This window comes from Ailuropoda melanoleuca, chromosome 2 (genome assembly GCF_002007445.2).
Source record: "Ailuropoda melanoleuca isolate Jingjing chromosome 2, ASM200744v2, whole genome shotgun sequence".
In the NCBI taxonomy this organism is placed as follows: domain Eukaryota; kingdom Metazoa; phylum Chordata; class Mammalia; order Carnivora; family Ursidae; genus Ailuropoda; species Ailuropoda melanoleuca.
Genome location: NC_048219.1, coordinates 26,768,781 through 26,792,682, shown reverse-complemented (window position 1 = coordinate 26,792,682; position 23,902 = coordinate 26,768,781). Strand labels below are relative to the sequence as shown.

At 40.5% G+C, this 23,902-nt stretch overlaps 1 protein-coding gene across 3 annotated transcripts in view; it reads right to left on the bottom strand.

Annotated features, from left to right (window-relative positions):
• OSBPL9 (oxysterol binding protein like 9) overlaps window positions 1-20,902 on the bottom strand; it is a 169,924-nt gene extending 149,022 nt beyond the window's left edge. For all 3 annotated transcript variants that reach the window (XM_034652487.1, XM_034652495.1, XM_034652508.1), the window contains exon 1: window positions 20,759-20,902. In XM_034652487.1, the coding sequence (XP_034508378.1) occupies window positions 20,759-20,869 (111 nt within the window). In that variant the 5' untranslated portion in view covers window positions 20,870-20,902. The remainder of the gene's footprint in view (window positions 1-20,758) is intronic.
• Window positions 20,903-23,902: the final 3,000 nt, after the last annotated feature.

The window sequence follows — 23,902 nt, the reverse complement described above, 5'->3', positions numbered from 1 at the left end:
TTTGTGAAGAAACTGGTAAAAATGGTTCCCAGGAATTCAAGAGCTATGGCTAAGGGCTTAAGAAATGTTCAAGTTCTTGAGAAGTTAATGATCTACAATAAACAAACTTTACTTTCACAATAAGGGGGAAAAACTTTTTTAAAAAAGCAATTTAAAAGCCCTCATTCTTTGTCAGGTCTAATTTTACTTCGGGTTTCTTAAAAAGGAAAAAAAAAGGGAAGAAGGAAGAAGAGTGAATATGCAAGAACAAAATGATGGGTCAGTCATGTAGGATGTCACCTATTAGAAATTTACACTTACTCCTCTTCTGGGTGACTACAATTTTAAAGGAGAATTACCCTCAAGATATTTGCCACTACCTTTCTACTCTCATGTCTTGTGAATATAACATACTCATCACTCAATAAATTCTAAAGTTTAGCATCTGCTCCTACCCTCTTCTCCCCATCTAGTAGGCTTTCAGTGAGCTGTAATAGGAAGAAGAGTATTTTGTTTATCCCTGGCATTTCAATAGGGATGATCTAAGTCCCTACCTTGTATCTTAGATGTAAAAAGATTCAGTATTTTTTAATGATTAATCAATGCAGTTAGCATTTTAGAAGGATCTTTGCAGAAAGCTTATTTCATTGTGATAATGATGTAAATTATTACCTGTCAACAGACTAGTAATAACTTCAGTTTATGACCATTTTAAAATATTACTGCTGGGGCACCTGGGTGGTGCAGTCAGTTAAGCATCTGACTCTTGGTTTCGGCTCAGGTAGTAATCTCAGGGTGTGAGATCCTGCCCACATCAGAATCTGCTTGAGATTCTCTATCCCTCTCCTTTTGCCCTTCCTGCTCATGTTCTCTCTTTCTCTCAAATAAATAAATAAATCTTAAAAATAGAAGTTACTGCTAATGCAATTCAATATCCTCTGACAAAAAGAACATTCTATTTGGAGTGAGAAAACTTGATCACATCACATAATGTGATTTCTTAAGTCTCAATTTCTTCATGTGTATAGGAAATAGTATCAACTGCTTCACACTACTGTTCATTCCATATTTACTGAACACTCACTAAGTGCTAGCTACTGCTCTAGAGGCTAGAGATAAAATAATGAAGTTTCTGTTCTCATTGAGTTTGTATTTCAAAGGAGAGAGACAATAAACAAGAAAAAATAATTTCAGCAGCTAACAATAAACACCATGAAAAAATAAAACAAGATCACTGTGATAGTGACTACTAGTGAGGTCTACTTTAGATGGGCTGTTATGGAAAGGCTTCTCTGAGCAGTGACATCTGAACGAAGACAAGAAGGAATCAGCCATGCTACAGACCAGGAGTAATAGCAGTCTGAGAAGCCAGAAAACTATGGAAAGGCCCTGAGGCAGGAACAAGTTTCAGGTGCTCTAGAACAGAAAAAAAAAAAACCATCTAGAGTGGATAAAGAGTGGTGAGCAAAAGGAGCAGCACTACAGAAAAATAAATGGAGGCAGATAACCAAGCACGTATTAAGTCATAATAAAGAGTTTGGATTTTTTCCTGAAGTCACTAGGAATTTTAAGCAGGGAAATAACATGATCTTTTGTTCTCCTTCTTCTTTTTTTAAGATCACTTGGGCTGCTGATAGAAAATGCATTTTAGAGAGCAAAAATGGAAACAGAACAGGTATGAGGTTTTTGCAACAGATCAAGTGAGACATGATGGTGGTTTATATGATACCATGGTAGCAAGAAAAAAATGGGAGATGTTGAGAGGCTTAATGAAGTGATATACTTGACGATATTAGAAAATACCTAGAACGATGATTAACATCTAGGAGAGGCTTGTGGCAGATTGTATTTTCCAACAATGGCCTACAATAATATCTCTCACCCCACAAGCTCTTCTAAAACTTTGCCACTCCCTCCTTAAAAAGTGGAGCCTTTCTCCTCCGCTGGGAGCCTGCTTCTTCCTCTCCCACTCCCCTTGCTTGTGGTTCCCTCTCTCACTGGCTGTCTCTCTCTCAAATGAACAAATAAAATCTTAAAAAAAAAAAAAAAGGCGGAGCCTTTTACCTGTGGATGTTCTTCATAAACTGCCTTAACTACGTAAACTGAGTATTACCCAACTAAGTAGAACTATTATAATGCCGATTATTGTAACTTCTCTTCCAGCATCACAAACAGCATAGGAATCTTAATCTCCTAAAGCCAGATAACTGAGATCTCATTAAGCAAGGATGAAGGAGAAATGCTAGCCTTTGTTCACTTTGCTACTTGAAGAAATGCAACACTAAATTATATGGAAAATTTTTAATAAAATGTTATTAAGTTGTAGAATATCATGCAGAAGATGATCTAGTTATATAAAATATATATACACCCATATTTAAGCTTTAACAGTTTTTAGGAAAACTATTCTCCAAAACACAGAGGAATTTCAGATGGGACTTTTCTTCCTTCTACTGTATATGTTTTTCAGTACTGTTTCAATTTCTTAAAATTAAGGGTGTCATCTCTTCAAGAACAATAAAACCATTGTTTTAAAGCTTTAAAAAAAGAGGAATCAATGTCGCCAAATTCTGCAGAGGCAGTGCTATTATAATTAAGTGTAAAAAAGGAAAAAGTACCCATCGGGTTTAGCAACAAAACTATCATGAGAAACCTTTGCTAGGATTTTCAGTAAAATCTGTAGGTAAAGGCTGCTGCAGAGTAAATGTAAGATGGATGGATACAAACAGTGTAGAAAACTCTTTCCACGGGTTTAAGAAGAGAGGTCACAATGGTATTTCCAGGGAGACACAGAATGAGCAAAGACATTTTTCAACTTGGGAGAAATACGACCACGTAAATTTGTTAATGAAAAAGTCAGTCCGTCCTAAAATTCATACGGAAATTCGAAGGACCCAAAATAGCCAAAACAATCTTAAAAAAAAAAAAGAAAAAGAAAGAAAAAGGCCGAAAGACATACTACCCAATTTCAAAACTTATTAGAAAGGTATAATAATTAAAACAGTATGACACTGACATAAGGAGAGACATAAAGATCAATGGAGTAGAATTAAGAGTCCAGAAATAAACCCTCATGTTTATGGTCAACTGATTTTCAACAAGGGTGCCAAGACAGTCTTTCCAATATATGGTGCTAGAATAATTGGATAGACACATACGAAAGAATAAAAAATAATACAAAATTTAAGAGAAAGAGTGTGATCCTTAGCTCACACCATATACAAAATTCATTCAAAATGTATCAAAGACCTAAACATAAGAGCTTAGACTTTAAACTCTTAGAAGAAAGCAGGCATAAAACTGTGTGACCTTAGATTAAGCAATGGTTTTATGTCACCAAAAGCCACAAAAGATAAATCAGACATAATCAAATTTGAAAATTTTGTGCTTCAAAAAACACCATTAAGACAGTAAAAAGACAGGGTGGCTCAGTTTGTTAAGCAGCTGCTTTGCACTCATCATGATCACAGGGGTCCTGGCATCAGGGCGAGCTCCCTACTCAGTGGGGAGTCTGCTTCTCCCTTGCCTCTCCCACCTGCTCGCGCACTCATGCTCTCACTCTTTCTCTCTTACTTTCTCTCAAATAAATAAAATCTTAAAAAGAAAAAAAGAAAGTAAAAAGGCAACCCACAGAGAGAAAATATTTGAAAATCATGTACCTAGAATATATTTAAAAAGTCTTAAAACTCAAAAAAGACAAATAATACAATTTAAAAATTAGCAAAGGATCTGGGGGCACCTAAGTGGCTCCGCTGGTTAAGCATCCAACTCTTGATTTGGGCTCAGGTCATGATCTCAGGGTCGTGAGATCGAGCCCCACCTCCACCTCTGTGCTGGGGGTAGAGCCTACTTATGATTCTCTTTTCCTCTCCCTCTGCCCCTTGCCCCCACCCCCCTGCTCTCACTCTCTCTAGAAAAATAAGAGAAAAATTAAAAAAGAAAAATTAGCAAAGGATCTGAATAGATATTTCTCTAGAAAAGATATACAAATGGCCAATAATCATATGAAAAGATGCTCAACATCAGCAGCCATCAGAGAAACACAAATCAAAACCATAACAACATACTACTTCACACCCACTTAGGATGGCTGTAATCAAAACGACAGATAATAATAATATTGGCAAGGATGTAGAGAAATTGGAACCCTTATACCTCTGGTGGGATGTAAAATGGTGCTGCTGCTTTAGAAAAAGTCTGGCTATTCCTCAAAAGGTTAAACATAGAGTCACCATATGACCCAGCAATTCTACTCCTATGTATATCTAAGAGACATGAAAACGTATGTCCACACCAAAACTTCTGTACGCAAATGTTCATAATAGCATTAGTCACAATACCCCCCCAAAAATGGAAAGAACACAAATGTCCATTAACTAATGGATAAATACAAATGTGTAATACTCATACAACAGAATATTCAGCAGTAAAAAGTACTGATATGTGCTATAATATGGATGAATCTTGAAAACATTATGCTAAATGAAAGAAGCCATATTAGAATTATTTAATGAACACTTTTATAATATGATTCTATTTATATGAAATGTACAAAACAGGCAAATCTATAGGTACCAAGAGTAGACTAATGGTTGCCTAGGCTGTGGGGGAAATATTGGTAATAATGTAATGGAAACAGTGTTTCTTTTAGGGGTGATGAAAGTTTTCTAAAATTGATTGTGGAGATGGTAAAACAATTCTGTGAATATACTAAAAACCATTTAATTGTATCCTTCAAATAGATGGTATGTGAATTATTACCTGAATAAAACTGTTAAAACACACGAAAAAAGAAAAAAAAGCAACCCAAAGATTTCCTAAAAATTTCCACATGAAATTGTTACAAAGATGTTTAGTTGTTGTATCACAAAATAAATATTCTTTTTTTTTTAATTTTATTATATTGTGTTAATCACCATACAGTACATCCCCAGATTCCGATGTAAAGTTTGATGCTTCATTAGTTGCGTATAACACCCAGTGCACCATGCAATACGTGCCCTCCCTACTACCCATCACCAGGCTATCCCCTTCCCCCACCCCCTCCCCTCTGAAGTCCTCAGTTTGCCTCTCACAGTCCATAGTCTCTCATGTTTCATTCCCCCCTCTGATTACCCCCCTTTTCTTTATCCCTTTCTTCCCCTACCGATCCTCCTAGTTCTTATGTTCCATAGATGAGAGAAATCATATGATAATTGTCTTTCTCTGCTTGACTTATTTCACTTAGCATTATCTCCTCCAGTGCCGTCCATGTTGCAGCAAATGTTGAGAATTCGTTCTTTCTGATAGCTGAGTAATATTCCATTGTATATATGGACCACAGCTTCTTAATCCAGTCATCTGTTGAAGGGCATCTCGGCTCCTTCCATGATTTGGCTATTGTGGACAATGCAGCTATGAACATTGGGGTGCATATGGCCCTTCTCTTTACTACGTCTGTATCTTTGGGGTAAACACCCAGTAGTGCAATGGCTGGGTCATAGGGTAGTTCAATTTTTAACTTTTTAAGGGACCTCCACACTGTTTTCCAGAGTGGCTGTACCAACTTGCATTCCCACCAACAATGTAGGAGGGATCCCCTTTCTCCACATCCTCTCCAACAATTGTTGTTTCTTGCCTTGTCTATCTTTGCCATTCTAACTGGCGTAAGGTGGTATCTCAGTGTGGTTTTGATTTGAATTTCCCTGATGGCTAATGATTTTGAACATTTTTTCATGTGTCTGTTAGCCATTTGTATGTCTTCATTGGAAAAGTGTCTGTTCATATCTTCTGCCCATTTTATGATTTGTTTATTTGTTTCTCGTGTATTGAGTTTGAGAAGTTCTTTGTAGATCTTGGATACCAGTCCTTTATCTGTGGTGTCCTTTGCAAATATATTCTCCCATTCCGTGGGCTGTCTCTTAGTTTTTTTGACTGTTTCCTTGGCTGTGCAGAAGCTCTTTATCCTGATAAAGTCCCATAAGTTCATTTTATCTTTTATTTCTCTTGCCTTTGGAGATGTGTCGTGAAAAAGGTTGCTCTGGCCGATGTCATAGAAGTTGTTGCCTATGTTCTCCTCTAGAATTTTGATGGATTCCTGTCTCACATTGAGGTCTTTCATCCATTTGGAGTTTATTTTTGTGTATGGTGTGAGAGAGTGGTCAAGTTTCATTCTTTTGCATGTAGCTGTCCAATTTTCCCAGCACCATTTATTGAAGAGACTGTCTTTTTTCCACCGGATGTTTTTTCCTGCTTTATCAAAGATTAGTTGCCCAAAGAGCCGAGGGTCCATTTCTGGGTTCTCTATTCTGTTCCATTGGTCGATGTGTCTGTTTTTGTGCCAGTACCATGCTGTCTTTGTGATCACAGCTTTGTAGTACAGCTCGAAATCCGGCATTGTGATGCCCCCAGCTTTGTTTTTCCTTTTCAACAGTTCCTTGGAGATTCGGGGCCTTTTCTGGTTCCATACAAATTTAAGGACTATTTGTTCCAGTTCTTTGAAAAATGTCCTCGGTATTTTGATCGGGATAGCATTGAAAGTGTAGATTGCTCTGGGTAGTATGGACATTTTAACTATGTTAATTCTTCCAATCCATGAGCATGGAATATTTTTCCATCTTTTTATGTCTTCCTCAATATCTTTCAAAAGTGATCTATAGTTTCTAGCATATAGGTCCTTTACGTCTCTGGTTAAGTTAATTCCAAGGTAACGCATGGTTTTTGGTGTTATTGTAAATGGGATGGATTCCCTAATTTCTCTTTCTTCAGTCTCGTTATTCGTGTATAGAAATGCAACTGATTTCTGGGCATTGATTTTGTATCCTGCCACCTTACTGAATTGTTCTATAACTTCTAATAGTTTGGGAGTGGATTCCTTTGGGTTTTCCATATAGAGTATCATGTCATCTGCAAAGAGAGACAGTTTGACTTCTTCTTTGCCGATTTGGATACCTTTGATCCCTTTTTGTCTTCTGATTGCTGTTGCAAGGACTTCTAGTACTATGTTGAATAATAGTGGCGAGAGTGGGCATCCTTGTCGTGTTCCTGATCTTAAGGGAAAGGCTTCCAGCTTTTCCCCATTGAGAATAATGCTTGCAGTAGGCTTTTCATAGATGGCTTTTATGAGATTGAGAAATGTACCCTCTATTCCTACACTCTGAAGGGTTTTAATCAGGAAAGGATGCTGTATTTTGTCAAATGCTTTTTCTGCATCAATTGAGAGGATCATATGGTTCTTGAGTCTTTTCTTGTTGATATGATGTATCACATTGATTGATTTGCGAGTGTTGAACCATGCTTGCATCCCAGGTATGAATCCCACTTGGTCATGATGGATAATCCTTTTAATGTACTGTTGGATTCTATTAGCAAGGATCTTGTTGAGGATTTTGGCATCCATATTCATTAGAGAAATCGGTCTGTAATTCTCCTTTTTGAGGGGGTCTTTGCCTGGTTTGGGGATCAAGGTAATATTAGCCTCATAGAATGAGTTTGGTAGCTTTCCTTCTGTTTCTATTTTTTGAAATAGCTTTAGGAGAATAGGTATTATTTCTTCTTTGAATGTTTGGTAGAATTCCCCAGGAAAACCGTCTGGGCCTGGAGTTTTATTATTTGGAAGGTTGTTTATCACTGACTCAATTTCTTCATAGTTAATTGGCCTATTTAAGAAATCTATTTCTTCCTGTTTCAGTCTTGGTAGTTTATAGGTTTCCAGGAAGGCCTCCATCTCTTCCAGATTGTTTAGTTTTTTGGCATATAGCTGTTGATAAAAGTTTCTAATAATCCTTGCAATTTCAATGGTGCTGGTCGTGACCTCTCCCTTTTCAGTCATAATTTTAATAATCTCAGTCCTTTCTCTTTGTTTTTGGACAAGTTTTGCCAGTGGTCTATCAATTTTATGGATTCTCTCAAAGAACCAGCTTCTAGTCCTGTTGATCTGCTCTACTGTGGTTCTGGTCTCTAATTCATTGATTTCTGCTCTAATCTTGGTCAACTCCTTCCTTGTCAGTGGGTTAGGCCTGTCCCTCTGTTGCTGTTCCAGTTTCTTGAGGTGAGAATATAGAAACTGCATTTTAGATTTTTCTATTCTTTTGAGTGAGGCTTGGATGGCTATGTATTTCCCCCTTAGGACTGCCTTTGCAGTATCCCATAGGTTTTGGACCGTTGTGTATTCATTCTCGTTGGTCTCCATAAATTGTTTAATTTGTTTTTTGATTTCCTGGTTTATCGAGTCATTCTTGAGCAGGATGGTTCTTAGCCTCCAAGTGTTTGAGTTTCTTCCAGGTTTTTCCTTGTGGTTGAGTTCCAATTTCAGAGCGTTGTGGTCTGAGAATATGCAGGGGATAATTTCAATCTTTTGGTATTGGCTGAGACCTGTTTTGTGTCCCAGAGCATGATCTATTCTTGAGAATGTTCCATGGGCATTTGAATAGAATGAGTATTCTTTGGTTCTGGGGTGTAGTGTTCTATATATATCTATGAGGTCCAACTCGTCGAGTATGGCATTCAAAGCCTTTGATTCTTTGCTTAGTTTTTGCCAGGGTGTTCTGTCTATTTCTGATAGTGGGGTGTTGAGGTCCCCTACTATTACTGTGTTCTTATCTATATGTCTCTTTATTTTGGTTAAGAGTTGGCTTGTGTATCTTGCTGCTCCCCTGTTGGGGGCATATATATTAATAATTGTCATATCCACTTGTTGAATACTTCCTTTAAGAATAATATAGTGCCCTTCTGTATCTCTCTCTATGGCCTCTAGTTTAAAATCCAGTCTATCTGATATGAGAATTGCTACTCCAGCTTTCTTTTGAGGTCCATTTGCGTGGAAGATGGTACTCCATCCCCTTACTCTAAGTCTGAATGCATCTTTGGGTTCAAAATGAGTCTCTTGTAGACAGCAAATGGATGGGTCATGTCTTTTTATCCAATCTGCAACCCTGTGGCGTTTTATGGGAGAGTTTAAGCCATTTAGATTGATAGAGATTATTGACAGATATGATTTTAATGATGCCATTTCTCTTTAAAGTCTTTGTATCGGTTGTGACTTGCTGCTCTGTATCACTCTTGGGGCCTTTTTACCTTTATAGAGCCCCCCTTAATATCTCCTGTAGGGCTGGTTTCGTGGTTACGAAATTGGTTAATGATTGGCGATTTTGGAACGTCTTTATTTCTCCATCAATTCTGAATGACAGCTTTGCTGGATAAAGGATCCTTGGCTGCATGTTTTTCTCTGAAAGAGCTTTAAAAATGCCCCCCCAAGCCTTTCTCTCATTCCAGGTCTCTGTAGACAGGTCTGACGTAATCCTGATACCTTTGCCTTGGTACGTGAGAAATTTCTTTGCCCTGGCCGCTTTCAATACTGTATCCTTGGATCTAATATTTGCGAATTGCACTATGACATGCCGTGGCGTAGGTTTGTCCTGGTTGAGCTTGGATGGGGTCCTCTCTGCCTCTTGGACACGAATGCTTGTTTCCCTTGCTAGATTAGGGAAGTTTTCAGCTACAATTTGTTCAAATATCTCTTCTAGACCTCTGTTTTTCTCCACCCCTTCAGGGATGCCGATGATTCTGACATTGGATCGTTTCATAGAGTCAGTAATCTCCCGTAATCTACATTCGTGGGCGTGGATTTTTTTAAGACCAGCTTCTATTTTCGTTTTTTCTTCTACTAACCCATCCTCCAATTCGCTAACGCGTTCCTCTGCCTCGGTGACCCTGGCCGTCAGAGCCTCTAGTTTTGACTGCATTTGGCTCATAGAATTTTTAATTTCTGTCAGATTCGCTCTCATTTCTGCCCTTAGGGATTCTATATTCTCAGCAACGCTTTCTCTGATGCTTTTTTCAAGTTTACTCATCATCTTGACCATTGTTGCTCTGAATTCCATTTCTGATAATTGGGATACATCCATATGTATTAATTCTGTGGCCGAGGCCAATTCTGTGGCAGAGGCCACAGACTCATTATCTTTTCTTTGCTGGGGGGGACTTCTCCTTCTCGTCATTCTGATGAAGAGAGATTGCAGGGTTGTCCAGAGCCCAAGTGTTGACTGGGACCCAGGCCGTGCGCCCTTGTTTTATAGAGATCTTAGGGATGTGGGCTTCTTCCTTAAAGAGTTTATTTATTTATTTGAGAGAGAGAGAGACAGTCAGCAAGAAAGGGAACCCAAGCAGAGGAGTGGGAGAGGAAGAAGCAGGTTCCCGGTGGAGAAGCCCGATGAAGGACTCCTTACGGAGCGTTGTGATCACACCCTAATCCGAAGACAGGTGCTTGGTGACTGCGCCACTCAGGCGCTCCGGGTTGTGGGCTTCTTGATTTTTCAGCCTGCCTTCTGGGGGAGGGGCCTGCCTGCAGGTACTCAGAAAACCCTGTTTGGGTAGAGTCTCTGTGTCCCTTGCGAGGGGGGATGGGGATGGGCACCCTGTGAGCCGGTATTTCCGGGCTTTTGTTCTCTGGCGGCTTTCCCTGGCGGTTTGCTATGCCTCTTCTGAGAGAGCAGCAGCGGCTGAAATTCAGCCTCTGTCTCAGAACAGAGGGATCGCGGATCGTTCTCCACTGATGTTCTGGCCACTTTAACTCTGTTTCTGTTGGTGCTGCTCAACCCTGCAGCATCCCGGGCTGTGCGCCCCACACCCGGCGTCCCAGCCCTCACTTCCAGGGCCGGCACGTCTCTGTCCTTTGTGTTTCCAACCCCGCCCGCCGCCAGCCGCCCCGCGCGGGCTCCCGGAGCTCCCCGTCTCAGTCTGGTGTCTCACGGGTGCTGTCCGCGAGTCCGCCTGCTCCCCCGTGCAGGTGGCCCGCCAACCGCCAGCCGTCCCGCGTGCGCTCCCGGAGCTCCCTTCTCAGCCTGCTGTCTCAAGCGTGCGGGTCCGCGGTCTGTCCGCTCCCCCTTGCAGGTGGCTACCGCTTCCCGGCGCCCTGACACGGCGGCTCCCTCCCCCTTCTGTTTAGCTTCCGATATCTGTGCGCGGTTTCATGGCTCCCCGCTTCGTACCTCGATACTCAGCGCTGGAGATGTTCATTTGTAGAGATCCAGATGTATCTTCCTGCGTCTCAGGCTGATTCCGTGGATATTCCTGCTGGTCTGGTACCTATCCAGCTCAACTCAGGGGACCGGCTGAAAAAGGTGTCCCCTACTCCTCCGCCATCCACAAAATAAATATTCTTAAACCACAAAAGTCCATACATAGAAAGAAGTTTAAGATACATGAGAGAAAGGGAGTAGAGAAAGCAGAAGAGAATCTATAGACTGGGGTCCTTGAAAATTTGTCAGCAGATGGAATCCAGAATACCCAAGGATTACCTCCTCCTACTCTGATGGGGAAGGATGCAGGCAAAGGTTGTCAGGAAGCAGGTATACTAGTAGGTGTGGGTACAAGATGTTAAGAGTGTTCCCACTAAATGTACTCCATTGTCTCTGGGAAGCATGGCACCTTCTCTGAATGATGGTGGAAAGAGAAAAAGTTGAGAGAATGTAAAGAAAGCTGCCAAAGCAACAAAGCAAATATTCACCCAATATTTTATCTACCCATCTGTGCTATAGCAGAAATGCTAAAATAAAATACAAGAAATGAAATAGACAATCTTAGCATGAAGGCCTAATGTGAACAAAACTCAAGGAAACAAAAAACTGACTTTCATAATAATCTTAACATTGTCATGGGAATGGGAAAAAATTAATTATGAACACGTCAAAACACTTCTTTTGAATATAATTCCACTTGTATGATTCCAGGTACCTTGTAAACTTAACTTTTACAAAAAAAAAAGTAAAGTTCCTTTTTTAAAGACCTAGTCCAAGAGAATCCTTCATGATAAAATGAGAAGGAAAATAAATGATTGGGCTGGCCACTTGTTTGTCTTTCTCTATAAGTAATAAAAGGAATAAATCCAGGCGCCTGGGTGGCTCAGCCATTAGGCGTCTGCTTTCCACTCGGGTCATTATCCCAGGGTCCTGCCTGGAAGCCTGCTTCTCCCTCTCACACTCCCCTTGCTTGTGTTCCCTCTTTCGCTGTCTCTGTCAAATAAATAAATAAATCTAAAAAAAAAAAAAAAAGAATAAATCCTTAATCTAAATCACTTGTGCATTGTCCTGGCTTTGATTGGAACTATTTGTATTTATTTGGAAGTATTTGAAAATCTGATCCTATGACGACTGCCACATATAGGAGTGGCATATTTAAGAACAACCTGTTTTCCATCCCTCCACAAATTATTACCATCAACAAAACTACTTGCAACAGAAGCAAGAGCTGACTGCTTGTTTGATACAATACACTAAGCAAAAAATACACAGTTCTACAGGCTCTGGATAATTAAACAAAAGCCACTGTTGTTGATATAAGCTCAATCATGTTTTACATAAAGCATGGAAACGCACATATTTGTTATTAGTATATTCTGCAAAACTTACAAGGCTGTGTAAAACACAATTCCGAACAGCCTTCTGAATCTCGTCTCTAAACCAAGTTTCAAGGGCCATGGCTATTCCATTCTCTACAAGAATGATGTGCCACTAGGACTTGAAGATCATAATGCTCAGTACTGCCACTGAGGAGTTTACAAACTTGTTGCACAGATGAAGAATGTACTATAGACATGGCTAGTTAATGATAACAAATATAAAATGATTAAGTGCTCAAAGAATTGTATGAGCAAGTTTCAAGGGTATTGAAATGGAAAAATCAAGGCTGACTAGAGTATTCAAGAAAGCAAACAATACAGAATTTCCATATACTTCTTCCCACTGATATTTCTCACCATTTTAGAAGCTTCCTTTGTTTTCTTTTCAGGACATTTAGATTAAATACAATTTTTCTTTTATTCCTTTTACAATTCAAAAGCTACTTTATTAGTTTTGGACTTCTAATATATACCATTTAAACTTAATAAAAACTGTCAAGAACAGTTTATTTAGGAAAGTATAAATTCACTTTAACTGTTTGATGGGAGTGGTGCTGGTATCTTTCTGGGAGAATCTGAAACTACCTCTTTTACATCTTTGCAAGAAAAATACATATATTTAAGCTCTTCAAAATTTTTTATCATCTTCCAAACGTTGCTAAGGACCACCAAATAACACAAGTGTTTCAACTACCAGTGGTTCTTTTTTTTTTTTAATTTTTGATTTATTTATTTGAGAGGAAGGGAGAGAGAGCACGCAAGAGTGAGAGCACAGGAGCAGGGGGAGGGAGAAGCTGACTCCCCACTTAACTGACTGAGCCACCCAGAGCCCCTAACTACCAGTAGTTCTGAAATGCAAAATCATTATAAGTCTTTCCCAGGCAGCATGTAATAGTGAAGAACATATGATTTCTCTAAAGAACTTACTAATTCACTGTTTCTAACTTTCTCTCCAAAATGTTACAAAAACAATATAAAGAGAGTTAAACATTTTGGGGTAATGATGAAACAAATCATATTTTATCATCTCAAGTAGTTCCTCAAACAACCTGATTAACCTTTAATGTGATCCTAGCTATTCCTTTTCTCCAGGTCCCAAGGCCATTGATATAAATCTTTTACTATACTCAAGTCCTAACTCTACCCTCATTTTTAACATGGATGTTGATTCCTGTCCCTACAACATTTAAGCAAAATCCTACCTTAGAAACCCTACCCCTTAATTCCATATCCTTCTCTGCCTCTTTCACAATAAAACATCTTGAGCAATCTACACTCACTTTTTCTACTTCTTACACCTTAGTTTTTAACCACTCCAATCTGCCTTTCTTCCATACCTACCACCCCACAGACTGATCTCACTAAGGGCATCAATGACATCCAAATTGATCAATCCAGTAGATATTTTTAGTCTTCACCTATTCAGTCCTCTCAACAGTATTCAAGCCAACTCACTATTCCCACCTTGACTGCCACATTCGTCTGGTTTTTCTCTTATATCTCTGGCTGTCCCTTGCCACTCTTCTGTGCAGGCTTTTTTCTCTGCCAATCCCTTGAACATGACTCTGGTTTAAAAATCTGTCCACAAAATCTTTGACACTCCTTTCAAAGGGTAGGGCCTAATTCCCCTCCCCATGCCTGAAATTCCCATCCCCATGAACATGAGCTAAACTATGATGCATTTCTAATGAACAGCATAAGGCAGAAGTGATGTTCTCAGGGGCACCTGGGTGGCGCAGTCGTTAAGCGTCTGCCTTCGGCTCAGGGCGTGATCCCGGCATTATGGGATCGAGCCCCACATCAGGCTCCTCTGCTATGAGCCTGCTTCTTCCTCTCCCACTCCCCCTGCTTGTGTTCCCTCTCTCGCTGGCTGTCCTCTATCTCTGTCAAATAAATAAATAAAATCTTAAAAAAAAAAAAAAAAAGAAGAAGTGATGTTCTCAAACTAAGTTATAAAAGGCACTGCAGCTACCTCCTTGCTTTCACTTTGATTTCTCCCTCTGGGTGAAGCCATAAAGCCTATCATAATGACATTAGTCTAGCGCAATGGAGAGGTCAGCTGGTGAGGAACTGAGCTCACATTCCAAAACCCAGCAAGGAACTGAGGCCTTGTGCCAACTGCTGTGTGAGTGAGTCATCCTGGAAGCAAATCCTCCAACTCTTGAAGTCAAGCCTTTCACAGGACTGCAACCCTAACCAATGTCTTGACTGCAACTTCTCGAGACCCTGAGCCAGAACCACCCAGCTAAGTCACTCCCAAAGTTCTGAGCCGCAGAGACTATGACAAGGTTTCTTGTTTTAAATTGCTAAGTATTGGGGTAATTGATTACAAAGCAATAACTAATCCAATGATGTTTCTCAGCATCTTCATTATTCTCTCAATTCTCCATATTTAAAGCTAATATGTATCTGTAACCAGATTTTTTCCTCAATTCTAGACTACCGGACATCTTTATATCGATTTCAACATGCCACAAAGCAATCTCTCCCTCAACCTGTTCTTCCTACCATCATTCATCCATGTAAAACCAAAAACCTGCATTTCATTAGACGACTCCTCCCCTTTCACTCATATCCAATCACTAAGTCCTGTCGATATGACCTGATAATTTCTCCATAATGACAGTCTTCTTTACAGAATACAAATTTTACCTGCACCTCCTGATCAATTTTAAAATCATAGAGACAACCAGACATCATGTGCCACTTGATGTAATGCTTCACCTATGAAGAATTCTTGCACAAAAGAAAAAAAAAAACGAATTTGATTAAGTTTCTAGGTCTAATGATCAGTTTATACAGTTCCTATATTGTAGGAAATACAGACAACAAAGGAACATGTTTAAACATACCACAAAAACATTGCCAGTGAAATCCAAAATGTAGAAAATTCTACAGAATAAATGATCTGGTTTCTTCAAGAAAAAAGAAAGAAATGGAACTGGAATCCTGAATCAAACCAACTGGTGAGGGAGAGATGTTTGAGACAATCAAGGAAACTGAACACTGACTACGTATTTTATTTTAGTAAATTATTACTAATAATAATACTTGGTTGTAATAATGCTATTGTGATAACATTTTTTAAAAGAGAGAGATCTTAACTTTTAGTAATACATCTGTAATATTCACAAATGAAAGGATATAGTATCTCGAATCTGCTTTAAAATGAACCAGTGGGGAAGGAAGGAGTTGGTGGAAGTATTAACAAAACTAAATTGGCCATATGTTGATAACTGTACAAGCTGGATGACAAGTATTCATTTTACTATCCTCTTTTTTTTTTTAAGATTTTATTTATTTATTTGACAGAGGGAGACAGCCAGCGAGAGAGGGAACACAGCCAGGGGGAGTGGGAGAGGAAAAAGCAGGCTCCCAGAGAAGGAGCCTGATGTGGGGCTCGATCCCAGAACGCTGGGATCACGCCCTGAGCCGAAGGCAGACGCTTAACGACTGTGCCACCCAGGCACCACTACTATCCTCTTCTATATATGTTTGAAATTTTCTATAATAAAATTTTTTCTGTAATAAGAAGTACTTACCAACACTTAATGATTTCCACTGGGGGTAAAGTTCAAATTCCTTAGCATGGTTTACTAAGAAAGCCTTTCATTATCTGGCCCCTGCCTACCTCTCCAGCTCATCTCACTACTGTCCATCTCACAGCCCAAACTCCAGGACTGTCAAACTCCTTACTCTTGTCTCCTCCAAAAATATTTATTCCTTCTATCTCAAGCAGTTATCTCTCTCTGCTCACATAGCTAACCTCTATTCATCATTCAGGTCATACCAAACCAGTTTTTTTCTAGGAAACTTTTCCTAACCTTCCAAGACTGAGTCAAGTAACCTACCTACATACACCCTAAGCATCCTATGCTTCCCTGATCACAGCTATTACTTGCTGTATCCCCCAGCAAACTCTAGGTATCATGAAGCATGGATTATTTCCATTGTATTTGCCATTTTAATGCCTCCTTCTGGCACACAGCAGGTTTGTTTTTTTTTTAAAGATATTTATTTATTTATTTATTTGACAGAGAGAGAGAGAGAGCGTGCACAACAAGCAAGGGGAGGGGCACGCAGAGGGAGAGGAGAAACAGACTCCCTGCCCAGCAAGGAGCCCAACGCGGGGCTCAATCCCAGGACTTTGGGATCATGACCTGAGCCGAAGGCAGACGTTCAACCGACTGAGCCACCCAGGCACCCCAACACACAGGTTCTCAATAAACATTTGATAAATTTACAAAAGGCATGACCTTCAATAACTTTCTAACCTTCCAATTCCTCATATTATCTATTAACTCCCTCAATTTTCCTTCCTTTCTCAACTTCCTTTGTGATCATGATTCACATAAATGGCTGGCTGTTCAAACAGTGTTCCCAAATTTATACCTTAGCCCTTCCTAGGTATCTCATCTAATGAACTAATTACTTATATGCTATAATCTAACAGATCTTCACTTCCATGCCTGACCTATGGCTCGAAATGCCTTCTGGACTCAATATCCTGCTATCTCCCATATACATCTTTACACTAGAGTTGTTCAGAAGTCCTCAGTATCTTCTTAATGCACCTTTATGTTCTCAAGATTCCCATTTTGTGCATATTTCCCATTGCCTGAAATACCCTTCTTCTCTTTTTCCTTTACCCTATAAACTCAGCTCAAATGTCTCCCTCGCCTTTTCCAGGCAATGTTCCCACAGCACTCTATTCTTATTTCTATTGTAGAATTTGTCATATTGTTTTGAAATTTATCATATTGTTTTGAAATTATGTTTAGGTATCTGCTGCTAGGCTGTGAGCCCCTAGGTAGAAGGGACTCTCTTCCCTTCATTCTGTACCACCACCATATATAATACAACACCCATTACAAAGTTGGCCCTAAATAAATTCTTGCTGAATGAACTACATTATATTGTTTCTAATAATTAAAAGACTGAACTAGAGCTGAAAAGACTGCCTAAATCTACTTTCCTGGGGCGCCTGGGTGGCTCAGTTGTTAAGCGTCTGGCTTCGGCTCAGGGCATGATCCCAGGGTCCTGGGATTGAGCCCCATGCTCCGCTGGGAGCCTGCTTCTTCCTCTCCCACTCCCCCTGCTTGTGTTCCCTCTCTTGCTGGCTGTCTCTGTCAAATAAATAAATAAAATCTTTAAAAAATAATAATAATAAATAAATCTACTTTCCTAAAAGAGACAATCAGTTTCTCTCTTCTTGTATTGGGCAGAACAATATTATATGAAGCTCTTCTTTTCAAAAACTGAAAATTCACAGAGTATGAAAATAAAAGAAAGATAAAGTAAAAAGGCCATTCGTTCCCAGAGAACAGGTCTAGGACGGGCCCTCCGCCCAGAGAAAAAGATCCAGGCTGAGATGACGTTTAGGTGAATCTATTCAATTCACGGCAATCCCGGTGATTCTAACCCTACTCTGAGATTATCCCAATATCAGTTTTCAGTATAGGAGTAAACTCTAAAGCAAGAACAATCTACTTTAGCTGGGTTTTCATGGCCACCCTGGAATACATCTCCAACCACAGAGCCAGACCAGAGTCTAAGTGACTTTAGAAACAAGGGACAGAGTGACTTGCTATTTATTATTCTGCTAAAAGGCTAATGTAACTAATTCAGATACTCTTTCCCAAAGATGTAGCTCCAAGTTATTAGCCCCAAGCAAATCACTAAACTGTACCTTCTAAGCCTCTGAATCCTAATGTACTAAAACAATACCCACGTGTACAGAAGTCCTTGCCAATGTTTAATGTGTCTCCTTTGTCTTTAAGTGAATACCTATCCTCATCTTTGCTGGACCTCCTCTAATTTGGGATTACGTATCATTTTATTTTCACAAGATCATTTTACTTTTTAATATTTCCCTGCTGTTTCTCTATAAGCAAATGCTTTAATACCAAAGAACTAGAAAAGGAAGGGGGAAAAAGACTTCTAAATAGCTATTAGTGAGAAATATGATACCTCCTTCAGCTGGCAAGGATGATGTTTTATAAAGTCTGGTCTCAGAAGGGAGATATTAGGTACTGGGGGATGGGAGGGAGGAGAAGTATATGAAAAACCTGTATTTAGTTAATCAGGCAAGGAGAGATTTATCAAGGTATTCAAAAACTAAAAGGGCAAGGAGGCAGGAAAAGGATCCACTAAAGGAAAAAAACAAAACAGGATAAAGGAAAATTCTATCCAAGCTAGGAGCGCCTAAGAACCCCAGCTTGGGGCCTCTCCACTATGGCCCTAGATTTAGACCAATACAAATCCGGGATTTGTAGAGTTCACTTAATTCCATCGTGCCACTTACTGAAATTACTCTCCCTTGAATAGGCTGGAAAGGGTCCATGGGAATTTCTGATTATCACATCTACTGAAACCCAACATTACTCTTTGTTTATCAGAGCCACAGGATTTTGTAATTCCAGAGTTTCCAGGATATAATAATGTTCAGCTTCCTCTCTTTCATGCCTACCTAAAGACAATCTTTTTTTTTTTTTTAAAGATTTTATTATTTATTCGACAGAGATAGAGACAGCCAGCGAGAGAGGGAACACAAGCAGGGGGAGTGGGAGAGGAAGAGCCTGATGTGGGGCTCGATCCCATAACGCTGGGATCACGCCCTGAGCCAAAGGCAGATGCTTAACTGCTGTGCCACCCAGGCGCCCCTAAAGACAATCTTGAACGATGGGTTTAAATCTCATTCAGGTTTGGTCTTTTTCTCCCTTTAAAAATCATGTAGAGAAAGGACGTTGGCAGTTAAAGGATGATGAAAGTTAGTTTTTTTTTTTTTTTTTTACTAGCCTTTAGTAACTCACGGCTTGCACTTTTTTTCTCCCTGCAGATAAGTGCAGTGAAAATAGAAAGCCAGGAATCTGGAATCCTGATTACACCACTTACTGCTAGCTTTGTGATCTTGAGCAAATTACTTAAAAGCCTGAGCCTCAGATTCCAAAACTATAAAATGAGAATAACAAATACCTTGCATAGTTACTGTGAGTGGAATGAATTAAGGGAACCACTAAACTAGAATATAAGCTCCCTAGAAAAAGAATGGTGAATATCTTTTTTTTTTAAAGATTTTATTATTTATTTGACAGAGATAGAGACAGCTAGCGAGAGAGGGAACACAAGCAGGGGGACTGGGAGAGGAAGAAGCAGGCCCACAGCAGAGGAGCCTGATGTGGGGCTCGATCCCACAACGCCAGGATCACACCCTGAGCCGAAGGCAGACGCTTAACCGCTGTGCCACCCAGGCGCCCCAGAATGGTGAATATCTTGATCCCTGCTGATTCTTGCTCACACGCACACATATGTGCACAAACACACCCACACACACACCTAGCCCAAAACAATAATAATTAACATATAGTGGGAGTTGAATAAATATTTTTTAAATGAACAAATAAATACTAGTGCGCCCACTTCTCTCATCTTCTTCTATAATGATTTTTCTTATTTCATAATTTTCTGAAGCCTTCAGGGAATTCTATTTTGTCCTTTTAAGTGGTTTCTTCCCTCTCATTGGCTATTATTAACTATACACTATTCAGAGGCCTTTGTAAGTAACTCCTCTAATACCACCCATCTTCTATTTCTAATGCGGTAGGTGTGGAACGGATAGTCAGAACGTTAAGATTCACGGAAATTCGTGCACTTGCCCACGGCCACTGGTTCGCGTTTAACAACAGTGAAGCCCTAAACTCAGTCCTCCCCAGAATACAACTTTCAGGAGACACCGCACTATCCATTCTGTCTTCGCTAACGAGACGCCTGGGTGGGAAAGCCTCGGCTTCAAAAGTTAAGGCGTCGGTTACGCTCGCCTGTCACAGAATAGGGGAGTGCGTCCCATGAAAGAAACACTCAGTTTGGGCAGACAGGAGGGATTTCGGACTCCTTCTTGTGGCCCGAGAGCCAGTCACCTTAGGACCTGGCCAAGCTTGTGTGACGACTGCTCGGAGAAAACAGCGTTCTTTAATCCCTGGAGGGAAGCTAAGGGGCGCGGCCGTCTACAGGGTCGAGGGAGGGGGGCAATGTCAAGTCCCTGACGATGTTGGGAGACCACACGCACTGCATAACCTGACCTTTTAAATCCCGGCGATGACCACCCTCACCCGCTACACCCGGGTGATCCCACCACAGCTTAATACCGGACCCTCAAGGAGGAAGGCGGCTCGCCCCTAACCCATAAATCAGACAGCCACTGCCTGCTTATTGGCTGCGCCAGCTTCTCCTTCACCCTCATTGGCTATCCCGGACGTAAAACCTCCCCTCACGAGGGAACCCTCTCGTACGGCGGCACCCCCAGTTTAGCAACCTCTACCTGGCTACCAAAAAGCCCGCCGCCCCCCCCCGCCCCAGGGATAGCGACCCCCGAGACGCCCGTAACTTTGCCCTACGAGGTCTCACCGTGTAATAGGAGAGCAGCCCTGCATTGTAGTCCAGCACAAACCAACGGTACTGCCAGCCCTTCATCACGTTAGTCCATTTACTCAGCGGCCCTTCCATGATGGACGCCATCTTGGGAGCCGCCAATGACAACAAACGACCTGACGTCACTCGCCTATAAGGCATTCACATGTGGGGGCGGGGCCGCCGCGGGAAGGGGCGGGACCAGGCGGGGCCCGGGTGAGGCCAGCTGCTGCTCCTAGTCGTAAACTCTCCCACGCACGCCCCCAGCTATCAACCTCAAACAAGCTTTCACTGGGCGTCTGTCGTGTGCGAACTGGGTGCCAGGGATGTGAGGAATGAAAGCATGAATACCGCTAAGATTATTTATTAACATAAATAATTTTATTACCCATGATGATACCTTAGAGGTCCCAAAGATTTCACATCTGATACTCATTTATGCATTCATTTCACAAATCCATTCGTTTAAGAAATACTTGCAAGTTTAAGCATTATTCTCAATGGGGAAAAGCTGGNATTCTCAATGGGGAAAAGCTGGAAGCCTTTCCCTTAAGATCAGGAACACGACAAGGATGCCCACTCTCACCACTATTATTCAACATAGTACTAGAAGTCCTTGCAACAGCAATCAGAAGACAAAAAGGGATCAAAGGTATCCAAATCAGCAAAGAAGAAGTCAAAATGTCTCTCTTCGCAGATGACATGATACTCTATATGGAAAACCCAAAGGAATCCACTCCCAAACTATTAGAAGTTATATAACAACTCGGTAATGTGGCAGGATACAAAATCAATGCTCGGTAATGTGGCAGGATACAAAATCAATGCCCAGAAATCAGTTGCATTTCTATACACGCATAACGAGACTGAAGAAAGAGAAATTAGGGAATCCATCCCATTTACAATAACACCAAAAACCATGCGTTACCTTGGAATTAACTTAACCAGAGACGTAAAGGACCTATATGCTAGAAACTATAGATCACTTTTGAAAGATATTGAGGAAGACATAAAAAGATGGAAAAATATTCCATGCTCATGGATTGGAAGAATTAACATAGTTAAAATGTCCATACTACCCAGAGCAATCTACACTTTCAATGCTATCCCGATCAAAATACCGAGGACATTTTTCAAAGAACTGGAACAAATAGTCCTTAAATTTGTATGGAACCAGAAAAGGCCCCGAATCTCCAAGGAACTGTTGAAAAGGAAAAACAAAGCTGGGGGCATCACAATGCCGGATTTCGAGCTGTACTACAAAGCTGTGATCACAAAGACAGCATGGTACTGGCACAAAAACAGACACATCGACCAATGGAACAGAATAGAGAACCCAGAAATGGACCCTCGGCTCTTTGGGCAACTAATCTTTGATAAAGCAGGAAAAAACATCCGGTGGAAAAAAGACAGTCTCTTCAATAAATGGTGCTGGGAAAATTGGACAGCTACATGCAAAAGAATGAAACTTGACCACTCTCTCACACCATACACAAAAATAAACTCCAAATGGATGAAAGACCTCAATGTGAGACAGGAATCCATCAAAATTCTAGAGGAGAACATAGGCAACAACTTCTATGACATCGGCCAGAGCAACCTTTTTCACGACACATCTCCAAAGGCAAGAGAAATAAAAGATAAAATGAACTTATGGGACTTTATCAGGATAAAGAGCTTCTGCACAGCCAAGGAAACAGTCAAAAAAACTAAGAGACAGCCCACGGAATGGGAGAATATATTTGCAAAGGACACCACAGATAAAGGACTGGTATCCAAGATCTACAAAGAACTTCTCAAACTCAATACACGAGAAACAAATAAACAAATCATAAAATGGGCAGAAGATATGAACAGACACTTTTCCAATGAAGACATACAAATGGCTAACAGACACATGAAAAAATGTTCAAAATCATTAGCCATCAGGGAAATTCAAATCAAAACCACACTGAGATACCACCTTACGCCAGTTAGAATGGCAAAGATAGACAAGGCAAGAAACAACAATTGTTGGAGAGGATGTGGAGAAAGGGGATCCCTCCTACATTGTTGGTGGGAATGCAAGTTGGTACAGCCACTCTGGAAAACAGTGTGGAGGTCCCTTAAAAAGTTAAAAATTGAACTACCCTATGACCCAGCCATTGCACTACTGGGTATTTACCCCAAAGATACAGACGTAGTGAAGAGAAGGGCCATATGCACCCCAATGTTCATAGCAGCATTGTCCACAATAGCTAAATCGTGGAAGGAGCCGAGATGCCTTTCAACAGATGACTGGATTAAGAAGCTGTGGTCCATATATACAATGGAATATTACTCAGCTATCAGAAAGAATGAATTCTCAACATTTGCAGCAACATGGATGGCACTGGAGGAGATAATGCTAAGTGAAATAAGTCAAGCAGAGAAAGACAATTATCATATGGTTTCTCTCATCTATGGAACATAAGAACTAGGATGAACAGTAGGGGAAGAAAGGGATAAAGAAAGGGGGGGTAATCAGAAGGGGGAATGAAACATGAGAGACTATGAACTATGAGAAGCAAACTGAAGACTTCAGAGGGGAGGGGGGTGGGGGAATGGGATAGGCTGGTGATGGGTAGTAAGGAGGGCACGTATTGCATGGTGCACTGGGTGTTATACGCAACTAATGAATCATCGAACTTTGCATCGGAATCCGGGGATGTACTGTATGGTGACTAACATAATATAATAATAAAATATATTAAAAAAAAAAGAAATACTTGCAAGTTTGTCTTAGATACTCTTAGGCTTTCGGGATTCAGGAAAGACTTCATGAGGGTTAGAGGGAAACAGGCAATAAAATAAACGGTAAATTTGTAGTGTATTAAACACTGGTAAGTGCTATGGAGAAAAATTAAGCAAGGAAAGACGCAGAAAGTGGGAGATGCAATTTTAAATTCCCAAATGGAGAAGGCTTGAATGAGAAGGTAACTTTTGAGCAAAGACCTAGAGAAAGTGAAGGAGGGAACCTGGGAGAAGAGCCTTCCAAGGGAAGGAATAACAATGCAAAGACCTTTAGCCTGGCATGTTGAAGGAACAGCAAGTTCAGTGTGAGTGGATGTCATTAGCACACTATGAAGTGCATACACAAGTTGTGTCTTTCCGCAATGTCGG